The 15,127-nt window shown below is 41.5% G+C and overlaps 1 protein-coding gene across 1 annotated transcript in view; it reads left to right on the top strand.

Annotated features, from left to right (window-relative positions):
- The window catches only part of Apbb1ip (amyloid beta precursor protein binding family B member 1 interacting protein), an 89,303-nt gene extending 74,483 nt beyond the window's left edge, over positions 1–14,820 (top strand). The window contains exons 10-14 of the mRNA XM_032885099.1: positions 4,159–4,269; positions 8,730–8,828; positions 9,421–9,529; positions 10,607–10,710; positions 13,963–14,820. Coding sequence (XP_032740990.1) covers positions 4,159–4,269; positions 8,730–8,828; positions 9,421–9,529; positions 10,607–10,710; positions 13,963–14,487 — 948 coding nt within the window. The 3' untranslated portion in view covers positions 14,488–14,820. The remainder of the gene's footprint in view (positions 1–4,158; positions 4,270–8,729; positions 8,829–9,420; positions 9,530–10,606; positions 10,711–13,962) is intronic.
- Positions 14,821–15,127: the final 307 nt, after the last annotated feature.

Genomic DNA, 15,127 nt, shown 5'->3' with positions numbered 1-15,127 from the left:
CTATAGCTTTCTCAAATATGAAAATAAATTCATGGGCCATCAAGATGGCTCAGCAGATAAAGATACTTCCTACCAAGCCTGACCTACTCTAGTCTGAAAACTCTTTTCCTCATATTAATCCCCTTGTCCTATAATCATTATGATTGAACTTATTTTATCTAAAGTCTCAGTCACGTTAGAAGTCTTTTTTTTTTAAGATTTATTTATTTTATGTATGTGAGTACACTGCCCCTATCTTTAGACACACCAGAAGAGGGCGTCAGATCCCGTTACAGATGGCTGTGAGCCACCGTGTGGTTGCTGGGAATTGAACTCAGGACCTCTGGAAGGGCAATCACTGCTCTTAACCACTGAGCCATCTCTCCAGCCTGACACTGTTCTTGTGTTAGAAGTCTTAAGGCCTTCATTGGATTTAAATTGTATATTCTGAGCAGTCAAATTGTTTTCAGAGGCATACTTAATTCATTATTCTTTAATTTATGAGTATTTTAGATGTCAATTTATGTTTTGCTTGTCAAGCTGTGATCATTGACAAGAATCTACAAGTATAAAGTAAATTGCTGTTCTAAATCTAATTTTCACCCTGGTTCAGATCATTAACCCTACTGAGGCATCTCCTACAGAGTTGGGACAGTCTGTTTTTGTTCACCTATAAAAAGGGAATTTTGTGTCTCGTTCTCATGAGACGTTTACCTCTGTCGATAGCATGCAAAACATAGGGCTTCACCAAGTGACATGCTTGTGGATTGCAGATTTCCTCTAGTCTTATCCTACATTCCCAAACAAATGAAGTCACCAGTGAGGCAGCACACCCCACACACTCCCCAGTCTCTGTGTCATTGGAGGTCATTGGAGGTCATTCTTGTTGCAAGGCACATATTGTCCAACTTTGCCTTTTTACTCTGGTGTGAATCTTAGACCTGGTACTTCCTACCTCTGCCACACTTACTCCAGTCCAACACTGGACACGCAACATTGTCAAGCAAATGGTTTGTTTTATTTGACAACAGAGATGTCCTAAGCAGTTGGATATAAGACATATAAGAAAGCTTGGAACAAACAGGTCACTATGTGAAACAGCCTGAGCTCACCTTAAGGTTGAACAATTGTTGCCACAAACATTAAGATGGAGGTCAGGAGGGAAAGTCAGAAGTACAGTCATTGGGAAAAGACACAAACCCACACGGTTCACAGCTGGCATGCTTGTTTCCACACTGGAGGATGCTTGCCTGGAAAATGATTGTGATCAAACAAACTGGCCAAGTAAGAAATTATCTTGCTTTATACAAGCAAAATGCAAATAAAACATAATTCAAGATTCTTTGCAGAGCAGGAGTAACACATGTAGAATAAACAAATGTATGGAATAAACACAAACGTTCAAGACGTGTATTACATAAAACAGACAATGTTTACAAAAAAGTAGTTCTATAAATCTATGAAAATTCTGGTTGAGTTCTTTTTACTTTAAATTCAAAGATTGATTGCAAAATTAATCAGAAAGAAATGCTGTCTCCAAATAGACTCCCTAAAACTGTGAAAAACAGCGATCTAAAATTGCATCTCTCAGAGGTTAAACATTAGATTTCAATGAAAGGAAAGCAGTTATAAATGAACAGATCAACAAAGAGCCAATTAATGTTGGGAATTTAGAGCTAGGATTCTATAAAAGTAGAAAAACAATGTAGAGTTCAAAATAATAAATAGTTTTGAAATAATTGTACACCCATTTTTAGAGTTTTTCACTTCAGCACATGAATGAAATCAAATCCTAGATTAATTAAAATGTCTTTAGAAAACTACTATAAAAAGAAAATTTGAGTTGATATTTTCATAATTCTGGGGTAAAAAGATATTTGTTAATCAAGAATAAAACTCAAAATCATAAAGGAGAAAGCTTTGACTACATAAGGTTGTTTTGAATTCCTCATGGATGACAATACCAAACAAGACTTTAAGGACTAGCTACATAGTCAGACATTTGCAACATATATTATCAAGTATAAATATCCATCATATGTAAAGACTTCAACAAATCAACAAATCAAAAAAGATAATATGTGCACAGACAAATGGCAAAGATTATTCAATGAGAATAGCCAGGAAAAATATAAAAATTAGCTTAGAGAAACTGTTCCACCTTAACAGTAAATATGTTAACAGATTGATGTAATCAGAAATATTGACAATGTTGGAGGGAGAGGGTAAAAAAAAAACCCATTCTTGGGGATGAAGAGCTGGACTGTAAAATGGTACAGTCACGTTGAGAATATTTAACAAGTCATTCGCAATGTAAAGGGAAGCAGATGAAGCCCTTTCCGAAAGTTACCCCTTTGGTGCTCTATCCACAGAAGTATTTACTCGCATACACAATGTTTTTATAATGGCAACAGTAAGTACAATTATTCAACAGTTCTACTTAGTGGGATTCTGGACAGACATCAAGTATCAGATTTCCACTTACGTGTCCTGGGGAAATCAGTAACTGTGTTCTCACAAGGACTGGGAACCAGTCAGGAAACAGTGTTTGGAGTGAAATCTCATTCTTGATTTAAATGTATTAATTATTTGAGAATTTCATACAATGTATTTGATCACACTTATATCTTTTCTCTCCACTTATATCTACCTCCCTTCCCTACCTACCCAACTTTCTGTCTTTTTGTTTGTTTGTCTTAACTCATTGAGTCCAATTTCTGTTGTCCAGATCTTCTTGAGTGCCTGGCAGTCCTCTGGAGCATGACTGACCTACCAGTAGTCATACCCTTAGAGAAAACTGACTCCTCCTCCCTCAGTAGCCTCATGCCCATCCCCATCCCACGCTGGGATTTTGTCTGACCTGAGCATATGTGTCAATCTTGTGCATGCGGTCACAACTTCTGTGAATCATATGTGCAATTGCCCTGCTGAGTCCAGAAAACACTGTTTAGTCATCTGCTACCTCTGGCTCTTACAATCTTTATATTGATCCTTGAGTAGAGGACAGCCCTGGCATGCACAACAGCTTGTGTTCCATCCCCATTGAGAAAACAATTATATACATAAATATGCGTGTAGTTATATATGTGTATATATATATACATGTGTGTATATATATGTGTATATATATATGTATAATATGTATACAAGTATGTGTGTGCACATGTGTAATATATGAGTAAGAGGGTCTATCTATACCTAAACCTATAGATAAATAGAAGATGATAGATAGACAGATAGGTAGACAGATATTAATAGATAAATAGGATGAGTGAAAACCTATCCTCTAACACACGTAGGACTCTATCAGTCTATTTTACCTGTGGTACCTCTAAGGGAGAATAAAAAACAGGAGGAGGGAGGAGCCGATAAAAGAAAATGTGTAGGTTATGATTTTAACCATGTTTTGTAATTAAAACATTAAAAATAGTACATACTACATATATGCCCTGCCATACATAAACAGTATCCTATATAATATGTGTAATATTCCTAACCTGTATTCTTTATTCAGTAACTAAGAAGGGACTCTAAAACATGCAAGAAAAGACAACCCAGGGAGTGGAACAAATGTATAGTCAAAGTGAAACCAAATATGTAGATTAGAGGTTGCCATTTTCACAGCACATTTTACTCACAGAGGAGAGGTCTCTGTTTCCATGGCAACTCTAACAGGCAAAGGAGAAAGCATTAAAGAGCATGGAGCCGGTGCTAATTGACTGAGAATCGCATTTACCTTTCTTTCTTCATCCTGAGGGGACTCGCTTTTTATTTTTTTAATGCTCAATCAGAGTCTCTGCTACTGACTTCAAATAGCAAAAATCACAGGGAAGTTTCCAACAATGGTCAGCCTGTTGTGATTGCATCAGTAGCAACAGTGCATGATCGGTTGGTTCTGACCCCTAGAATTCACACCAGATGCTGGCACAACCAACCATGAGTCCACAACAGAAACTACGACAACCAACCATGTCACCTGTCATTCCATCGCAGGACCAGCACTGACTGTTATCTTCGAGTGGGCTTAACTTAGAGAAAACTGTGTTCAGGTGTTTGCATAAATTATCTAGAAATTCAGTATTCTACCTACTAAAAGTACCTCCGTTGCAGCATCAAGAACTACCTGGGGAAATTAGCAATGGCCATCTCAGAGAGATTATGTGTTTCCCTGTCTTTTAGACATCCCGAGACCTGGCGTGTTTCATACAGTTCGAAAATGTTAACATTTACTATGGGATTCAGTGCAAAATGAAATACAAAGCGCCCACTGACCACTGCTTTGTTTTAAAGGTATGTCATGACTTGCCGACTTAGACTTCTAAGCCATTTCAATTGTTAGTTGCACTTAAGAACCAATGTTAACTGTTATTTCATAAATTTTAATATGATATTATAAAATGTGGAGTTTTAACCCAAAATAACAAAGTACCGTGATCTCTATCAACTTACGTCCCCCAAAGCTTTCATCTGATCCTAAAATTTTAAATCTGTCTAAATTTATTTAACTTACATAAATTTATTTAAATTCATGAATTCTGGAAATAAAGGTTTCATCTCTTGGTCAAACTAATTTAAAATTCCACTAATAAAATAGACTGGTTTTCAACTCTTCACTTATATTTTTATTCCACTGTGTTTTTGAAATCATGATCTTGCCGATGTTTTCTAGAAAAATAATACAGAAAAGACTTTTAAGAAATTACCCAGGTTGTAAACCTTTTTTTTTTTTTAAAGTCTCATGTATGTCCGGCTGGCCTCAAGCTGGTTGTGCAGCTGAAGCTCTCCTGGTTCCCCTAATCCATTTCCTTTCACCTTCCAAGTGCTGGATCAACAGGCAGGTTTAGGTTGTGAGACGTTTAAAGGTGCATACTGTCTGCAGGAAATGTGTGTTAGCAGAGATTTGAGGCAGCTTAGACATCTTAAAGTTAGACTCTCAGACCAGTCAGATCAGCAGGTGAGTTATTTTTATAACTACACTTGAACTATAGTGTGTCTTTTGACCTACAGAGCACTGGACTTAAGACTAAGGTAAGTTCGTTTGCATTTGTTCTTAGTTTTAATAATTCAGCCAAGTCAAATATTCAACAATGTGTCTTCATCCACAATTAGCATTGCTTATTGTAATCAAATAATCGCCTGGAGTTCCTGGCTTTGTTAAGGACTCAATATTATGTGGCTTTCATTTAGACATGCTAGTCTTTCCATTAGTGTGTACCCACTTCTAGTAATTTATCAATAGTTTTAACAATAAATGAACACCATACCAGCCTAGTTAGCATGACACTTCTCCAAAGGTTCTCATCCAGAGCCTTTTGGTTCCTGGGAGACATTTGGTTATGCCTAGAGACATTCTGATATTCATAACTTGGGACAGGAACCAGGCACTACCTACTGGCATCTAACAGAAGCCAGAGCCGTTAGATATGACTAATGCACAGAACGACCCACACCCCCAGGACCAGGCCCCCAGGACTGACATTGCTGCTGTTGAGAGATCCCGTGCTCGTACGATGAAGCCCAGTACTGTGGCTGCAAAGGGAGAGGGCTAAATGCATTCACGTGCTCATCCGTTCAGCACTTACTGAATGACAGCTGTGTTCTGAGCACATTCCAGGTGCCGAGAAAACAGGAGTAAACCAAATGTACTTTGATCCCTGGTTTTGGAGTTTATGGTCAGTGTGAGGGACTGGCAGTGAAGAAAAGCTTGTGATGGGACGACAGGTGACAAATACAGCTGCGAATCAAAGCAGAGCCAGGCCAGGATCCTCTCAGCTAGGGGTGGGGGTGGGAGGGTGACATTTGGTAAAAGACATAAATGAAGTGAGAAGGGAATTGTAACCGAAGGGAAAACACTCCAGAACAAGACCCATAAGGGTAAAGGTCTTGAGGTCCCTCCCTACTGAGGTCAGAGGAGGATAGCCAGACAGCACCCTGCCTCCTTCTGGATTTTGTGCATCTGTACCCATTGCTCATGTTCTGATCTGATACGGCAAAAACATCAGACGGATGTCAGAATAGGGCATCTGACACCTTCTTCTAAGACTATGCCTATTGCACTGAGACAGGGTCTGTTTCTAAACTTGAACCTTAATTCTCAGTTAGCCTGGAAGCCAGTAAACCCCAGCTATCACCCTGTCTCCACCCTACTTGGAGCAGGAATGCCCAGCTTGTTTTGGGGGTGCTGGGATCCAAACACTGGTGGTCTTCACAACTGTGCAGCAAGGCCTATTCATTGTCCAGCCATCCCTCTCACTCGCCCTGTGCTTTCTTAAGAAGAATTTAAGTGTTAATTGCTGACCAATGTCCTGATCGCATGTTAGTCACAACACAAATTCTGTTGTAACCCAGGCATCTGTGGTTGTGATACTGAATGACAAGCTCTTCAATTTGGTTTTGCAGATTTCTTTGTTGAGAATGGCACAGGCATCCACAGAATGTCGCATTCTAGCCACCAAGTGCCTGATTCACATTTTAACAATCTGACCTTTAGGTTAATGAATGCAACAAATCCTTTTTGCTATTGGACCACTCTACTTGATTTGATTGATGTTCCCGACGTCAAGGTCCTCTTTAGAACGTGATTATTGGAGCAATTACTGATTGCATTACTGATCACTGAGAATTTCTGAGGAAGCTTTGAACACTAGAACACAGTGTGCTGCAGCCATCCAAAAGTGTATGCCGCCATCTCCTGGCCGAACTGGAGAACTACAGCAACAGTCTGAGTACTGGTTGGAGTTGGCAGGGAAGAGGAATCTGATAGGGACGATCATACGAACTGACTTCCAGGCCAAGTTGATGCAAATTTGGAGTCAGTAAAGGAAGCAATCCAATTAAAAGAGTCAGCTTTTCTCAGGTGCCAGGAAAGACCACACACAGGAATTCTTTACATTTTCTGTTGTTTTATTCCTGTAATACCTTAAAAATATGGTGCTTGTCTTCGGTGGCTCAATATAAACTCAGAAATTCTAGTGTGTCAAGAAACATACAGGGAGCTCTCCAAACATCAATTTTTATCGTTTTTAAAAGCAGAAATAATAAATTTTGGAATATCTAAAGTCCTTGCAGTCTGTGTATCTTGCAGAGGGTGGGGGTGGCAAGTCAGGCACAAAGCTTGCAGAGAAACAGTCCACATGCTTTTCTTCGTATCCCAGCATATTAAAGGCGCAGTTCAAATGCTCAGATCTCCTTTGATGATAACCTACTTTCCTGAAGGTCAGTGAGTTTGCCGAATGCAAGTGGAAAGGTCTATGCAGCGCCATAGAGAGGGATCGCTGCTTCACTCATTTTCTGCCTGTGGAAGCCTGAAGTAGATGGTCCCAGATCTCCTGGTTGTGTAGTAGCACTAATTTATGCTCATGCTAGCAAGACTAGCAAGCTGCTCTACGGAAACACACACACACACACACACACACACACACACACACACGCACACACACGTTTTAGTTGCTACTTTTTATATACAATAAAATGTAATGGAAGTTACAATGACCCATGAAAATTGACATCACACATATTTCAGATCTTAGGTTTGGTTACCAGCCTCTGGCCCAATAGCTTCGACATTTCTGATGCAAGAGTAAATGCCTTGCTTATTTCTTTATTTAAACAATTATTTTGACACCCAGACTGCAGTTCTATTACACGACAGGCATGTTATGCTCCCCGGGTCTTCCAAAAAGAAAAAAGAAAAAAAAGACAGGCAAAGTTCCCATCAATAGAGAGCTCAGTATGTCAGAGCCAAACAGAAACAAAAGCTACAAGTACAGGAGACTCAAGAAACGAGAAACGGAGTTGCAATCTCTCCTTTCTGTCTGCCACATCACTGTTCTCTTGAGAACTCCTGGGGGCCTACATAACCCCTGTACAACATTGTTCATGGCCACTTATCGACAGATGGAAGCTCTTCAAATGACATCCTCCCCTGCAGAGTATGTGCCCGTGTGGATGTGAAACCATCATTAGGAAAGAGAGATCGTTGCAAAACTCTGTATTCTTGGTGAAAGAAATGACACCTGGACTAAATTTTGGCATAAATAAAACTCTAATTTTATTAGCACTGGCTTTGTAACATAAAATGCATATTAGGTAATCCCCTTTGTATAATAGAGAAGCAACCTGATTTCCAATGAGGGACAGAAACCTAACAGATATAAAGGGCTTCAGCATTTAAAAGGGGGAAATACAATTATTACCAGCATATTAGAAGTGCTTGGGTTAGAGCATATAACAGGCTTCATAAATCTGTTCCAAGTTTGGCCTTTTTCTTAATACTGCTAGGGGATGAACCCAGGGCCTCACAGATGCAAGGCAAGTGTGGCCACTTAACTATACCCTCAGCCCTTTTAGTGCCTTTTACTTTTGAGACAGGGTCGCTTTAAGATTCTCAAGTAGATCTCAACCTGGTGATCCTCTTTTCTCAGTCTTTTTGGTAGCCAAAGTTGCAGGCTTGTGCTGTGGTGCTGACAGTTTAACAGTTCTTAAAACAGTTCTTAAAAAAAAAAAAAAAAAACCTGGGTATGGTAACCTGTATTCTTGGCTACCAAGAACACTGAGGTGGAAGGATCATGAGTTCAAAGCCAGCCTGGGCTTCAGAACGACACCTCTGCCTGTTCCTGATCCTAAACCTGCTACCAGGTATATTTACCACCATCTCAGGAAATCATACACATTGTTAACGTTTTACTTTAAGTTTTTTTCCACTTAATAAACTGCATCTATTAATTGCCTTCAAAACTGCTTCTCTGTAGCATCCTCAAATTCAGAAGGAGTCCCAGTACATCAAGTATCTTTGCTGTGATGATGCAAGAACTCTCAGCCAGTGGGTTATGGGAATAAGGATTGCCAAGGTGAGTGTGCGCTCAGCTTCCTGTGTCCTTAGGTCAGCCAACAAGCCTGTTTCCTAGGGCCAGCATTTCACCATTCCTGGGTGCAGATGTTATCTGTTTGTTCTTGGTTCCTTTCTCCCCCTCAGTAAGTGGAGTCATAAACTTACTACTACACAAGCACACACCTGTCCAGTGACGTGAGAGTCAGAGTTGACTTTCAAACAAACACAGTATGCAATTAAGAAACTCAAGACTGGGCCAAAGGTGTGTGTGCCTTCGTGGGGAAGCGCTTGCCTAGCAGGTGTGGGGTCCTGAGTTTGATCCTACCATAGAAAGGGAAAGAAGCAAATTAATTCGATTAAACGGTTACATGGTCAGAATCTTGTGATTGGAATTTGGTGGCTAGCCCTGACCTCTGGTGTGTAGGTGGGAGAATTCACTAATTTTGAAAATCTAGAGAACTTTTTAACATTTGAAAGAGCAATCAATGAAATAAACCCCCAAAATACATGGAGAATAATGGCACCTTTTTCTCTTTTGATATGGCTTTTGCAGTTGAGTGCAAAACTTAAAATAAATGGATTCCTTTCTTTCCCCTGTGTTCCCTCCTTAGTACGGGAAGACTCTCTATGATAACTATCAGCGGGCTGTGGCAAGAGCTGGACTCGCCTCTCGGTGGACGAACCTGGGGACTGCCAGTACACCAGCTCAGCCTGCTGCAGGTAAAAGCAGAGAAGACATGCACATTCACACACCCACAAAACCCGAGCCTAGCTCCAGTCTCTAGGTTACACCCCCAACAAGACCAGCATCTCCAGGTTATTCCCACAACAAACCTGCACCCCCAGGTTACAAGCCCGCCCCCTGCCTAACAACCTCCAATGCAGAGGGGAGCAGAAATTAAGTTCATGATCTGACTCGAAGCACCAGCCAGTTATGTTAAAGTCCACAGTGACTTTCCAATTAGACGCTTGCACACTCACCCCAAACTTGAAGCCTTCTATAAAGCCTTGCCTGGTAGATATTAGGTGCTCCTTCTCCACCAAACCATCCCATGTGATGGTGGTGTGCTGAGGTTTACAATAAACCCGTAAATAAAGTGTTGGTCATGACTTTAGGGTGGGCTACAAGGAGATGTGTCTCATCAAAAATACAAATATTGTATAACGCAAGGCACCTTAGTGCCTACCTAGCAGGACACTCAGAGAATATATGGGGTCGTGCCCTACTATTTTCCCACAGTGACGTGATGGGTAGAGTCTCTTGCCCAGTACCAGGCATGGCATCCTAAGGTAATACAACCTTGACTTGTTTGTATTTTTAAGAAGAGCAGCCACTAAGATTGGGTGCCTGCCTAATGCTTTCTGCTCCACACAGAGAGCTGTCCTTTAGTATCTGTAACCAATTCTAGGAAGCCCTTAAGTGCTCCAACAAGCACATGGCTGTTAGACTGTACTGTTCAGTACAAACAACAAAGAAAAACAATTGCACGTGTTTGATGAAAGCCACTTATTTTCCAAGGCTTTTGATCAGTGGGCCTAGGTCTGTCCCAGGGATGCTCTCTGGTTGGTGGTTTCAGTCTTCCTGAGCCCCCATGGGCCCAGGTTAGTTGACCCTCTGGATTCTTCGTGGTGTCCTTGATCCCTCTGCAAAGCCCTTTCTTAACCACAGAGACACAGATTTCTCATGCGGCTTTGTGAAATACTTGTGTTTCCTTTCGCAATGCTTCGTATTCTCAGATTCTCCTTTGAGAACACTAAAATTGTCTTTTCTTTCTCTGCTCTCTTTAGCTCCCTCAGGACTTAAAACAGGCACCAGCCAGCCCAATGGTCCAATGCCCCAGGCCGCGCCTTCTCCTGGTCCTCCTCTCCGAGAGACCCTGACACAAACTGAAACAACTAAGGTAAATCACAGATCCACTCAAAGCTTGTCAAGCTAGCACCTAAAAGCCTACCCTCTGGATGTGAGCAGGTCCTGGTACCTTCTCTTTTAAAAACCCAATTCTAACAACTAGGAAACCACTACTATAACTTCATTTAGGAAATGGCTTCATATTTTAACAAAAAGCTTCCTAGGCCAGAAGTGAAAGTTAAAATCAGCTGTCGATGACTGCTTTGTGATATCCTAAGTGTTTGTTAGCTGCGTTTATTATGACAGAAGGCTTTTCATCATATTCTCTTAGTCAGCCCTTGAGACTTTCAGTTTTGTTCTGTTTTAATGAATTAGAGCAGTTGATGAATTAGTCAGTTATTCCAGTGCCAAGTGATTCCCAAAACAGATCAGAGACTCCTAAAAGGGGTCCACTTATAAAATGTGCATTCAATACTTTCCAGTTAGTGACTTGAATGCATGCTCAGGGTGACAGAAAAGAAAGCACATTTAAGAAAATAACCAAGATCCAGGGGTGAAGATTAGTTAAACAGCATGTGCCTGGTGTTCGTGAGGGAATGAGGCCCTGGGCTCCATGGCCAGCATAGACAGGAAGGAGAGGGAGGGAGGGAGGGAAGATGGAGGAGAGGGAGGGAGGGAGGAGGGAGGAAGACTGTAATATAATATAATATCCTCCATAACTTTTTCTATAAAAGAGACTAATGAAGATTAATTTAAATTCACATAAAACCTGTAGTTGATTGTAATTTAGTTATTAATCCAATTCAGCTGACTCTTTAATTTCCACTGTTTCTTGTGGTTCAGAACATCTTGGACTAATCGTGGTCCTATCCTATCACCCACGTATAACGTCCATGTGCACAGCTTCAATAATTTTCTTCATCCACCCCTTCAGCGGTAAAAGTGCATATTGGTGTTTACTGAAATCTTTGTTTTTAAAAGCCATTTCAGATTTTTAAAACCTGTTTCTCTAATCTATCCAAGCCTGAGAGTCTCACCATGCAGTGTTCTTTCTGTTATATTTTTATTATTTCTGTAACATTAGTCCAAAAGAAGTATTTTTTAAAGCCAAAAGATTAAAAGAACCCCAGGATAGAAATAATTTTTTGTGACTGCCAATACCCAAGCTGCCTGATCCAAAAAGTTTAAGAAATATATCACAAGTTTTATTAGCTTTGCATGCTAAGTAAATAAATGAAACAAAATTGAAACTCATTGAAAAGTACTTTGTTAGAAAAAAATCTAAATTTAATATTCAGTAGTTCAGGCTGTTAAGCAAAGAAAAAATAAAACAAGCTGATAAATTATAAATTAAAATGATAATGGTTTTCACCCAAACATAGACATTCAATTCAGCTGCCTGAAATTGCTAGGAACACTGTATTTATATAAATACACTGTTACTAAAATACACCATTGCTATCGCTGCCGTGAAGTCCTCTATAGAATGCTGTAGATTTTAGAGTCTACAGAGACTTAAGCCAGGTCAAGTGTTCTGACTCTAGGGCTTATCTCACTATAACACGAAGCAGATCATGTTCAGTGTATACCTGACTTTCATAACACAGAAGCTCGCGCGCGCGCACACATACACACACACACATACACACACACACACACACACACACACACGTGCGGTTTTTCTCCAGGTGTCCTGCTCCCTGCCACTCCCTTCTGAAACCGTCTAAGGTACAAGGGCAAAGCTTATGATTAACTCCTCCTTTGAAGTGCACAGTCTGGGAACCTGAACCTTCGTTCGGAGAACAATATTGCATAGAAATTTCATCCACAATCAAGGGAAAGATTAAACATGCTCTGCCCCAGGAAGAGATCCTTTGTGGCTGGATTTGTAAAACAGTTACCTGTCACCCAGACAGGACTGTTTCTCTTAGCTTCTTCACTTGCACATCCTTCATCCCAACCAAGCAGGATATATAAGCAAAGAGGGTTTTTTTAGCATAATATTCTTTGAGCATTCACAATTTATCTCAAGTGCATTTATCCCCCCATTCCCCAATTCCAGCTCCTCTCAAATACCCCTCACTCCCACACACTCTTCCCTCCCAGCTCCTGTTCTCTGTTTTCTTATTACCCAATGTGTCCAATGTTGCCTATCTACTTATGGGTGTAGGGCCAATCACTGGGTCACAGTCAACCTGCCAAGGACCACCTCCCTAAGGAAAACTTACTCTCCCTCCCCGGTAGTCATGGGCTGTCAGTAGATCCTCAGCTAGGGGTGAGAGCTCCTTGGCTTTCCCAGCTGTGCTGGAATGTTGACCAGCTGTGGGTCCTAGCCTGTCAGGTCCAGGACTTCCCCCTCATCTTCCCCAACCTCTGGTTCTTATAGTCTTTCTGCCCCTTCATGCTCCAGGGAACTGAGCCTTGGGGGCAGGGTGTGTGACATAGATGGCCCACGTATGACTGAGCACTCCACTGCCACTTGTTCTCTGCACCTGGACCAGTGCGAGTCTCTGTAGTAACTGCTGTCCACTGCGCAAAGACTTTTCTCTGGTGAGAACTGAGCTGCACTAACCTAAAGATATAGAGATATGTTTAGAAGACAATTTAATACTATGTTCATTTAGCAAAAATAATAGTGCATTCACCCCTAGAGTCTGTGAGCTCTGTAGCCAAGTTCTTGGCCAGATTTTAAGCTACAATATTTTGGTGAACTCTCGGAGATGCCCCTTAATTATCTCTATGCCACCAAAGGTGTGGCACAGAGGCATAGTACACAGACACACACGCACACACACGCACACAGACACACACACACACACATAGACACACCACATACCATACCACACACACACACACACACATAGACACCCACCACACACACCTAAAATTGTGTTCCTGCATATGCCCAGGACACTGATAGCTTGCCTTAGGTCAGGAGTAGGGAGTCTTAGAGAATCAACAGGCTTCCAGTTTGAGCTGAGTGAGGAGTTGTTAATACTTTAGAGAAATATTTAACTTCTGTGTAAGACTTGCTAGGGAAGGTCTGTGCTTGACCTAAAGACAGTAAACACTTACTAGAGTAAATGTGGTTTAAATGCCCAGTTACAGAAAGTGCTGTCTTAGTGCTCACATCTAACGATGTGACCGTCATTTGGAATCATTCCTGTGCCTGGAGAAAGGTCAGCTCATGAGCACCCTTAGACCCAGATAGGAGGGAATGGGGCAATCCCATCAGTAACAATGAACGCCACATGATGGATTTACTGTCAAGAACTGTAAGAGCTCTGTTGTCACTTTGTTGAAGGATGAAAAGCAAGGCTTGGCTAACCACTCCCCAGGAGCAAGCAGGGAGAACCACCGCCCTAAGAGCAGCCTGCTTCCACCACCCCCTCCAGTAAGACGATCTTCGGACACCTGTGGCAGCCCTGCCTTGCCACCCAAGGCCAAGGGCCCTGGCAGCTGCACCTTCACCGCCCAGCCCGAGAACTTCCTGCCACCACCACCACCGCCGCCGCCCCAGGAGGACGACAACAGCATGCTACTCCCGCCACCCCCACCCCCAGCCTACCTCGATGAGCCACCGGATTTCGTGCCACCACCCCCACCGCCTGCAACTATTGAAGACTCTTCATTGCCACCCCCGCCGCCACCCCCACCCTGTCTCTCCCAGGAGATAACCAAGTCATCTCCATTGCCCGCCAAAAAGCTCCCAGTGCCCCCCAAGAGGCAAGAGAACCAAGGACTCCCTGGTGCCCCAAGGAACACGGAGCAAGATTTTATGTCAGACCTCATGAAAGCATTGCAAAAGAAAAGAGGCAACGTACCCTAGAGACATGTCAGCATCTGGGACGCTCTCTAGCTAGATCCATATTTTGGTACTCTGCTGTCATGCATCTTGTTCATTTTAGTAAAATTTTTTGCCACTAGAAATAATGTAAAAACTCTTCACTGTTGTGCATACTGTGTTCATAGCCATTAGACTAGCTGTATTTGGAGTTTCTAACTGTATACATCCAAGCACACACACATGCACATCCTGTATGTTTTCACCTGGATGGATTTTTATCTTGCAGTACAAGTTAACTGAAATGATATTCTGAATATGTTTCTGTGTGCTCAGAAGGCACAAATTTTTAAAATTAAAGTTTGTCTGAAAATGGTATTTGTAGAAATAGTGTTTAAATTTTGTATGGTGTCAACACTACTTTATATTTGACTCTCAAAAGTTTCAAATTCCTATGCCTCCTTAAGTCTTGTTCTATTTCCTTCTTGGTGTCTGTAACCTACAGATATAGCAAAACAGGGAAAAGGAAAAAGAAAGAAAGCAGATGTTCCATTTCTTTTATACTTCTTGGTTGATTCTATCTCTAGCCCTAATACTGCTTTTATGTGTGGGTGGGTTGCTTGGTTGGTTGGCTGGCTGGTTGTTTGGTTGGCTGGTTGGTTGGTTGTGGTTGGTTGGTTGTTGG

This window comes from Rattus rattus, chromosome 14 (genome assembly GCF_011064425.1).
Source record: "Rattus rattus isolate New Zealand chromosome 14, Rrattus_CSIRO_v1, whole genome shotgun sequence".
Lineage (NCBI taxonomy): Eukaryota > Metazoa > Chordata > Mammalia > Rodentia > Muridae > Rattus > Rattus rattus.
Note: the sequence above shows the minus strand (reverse complement) of the source record. Positions and strands in the feature narration are given on the sequence as shown.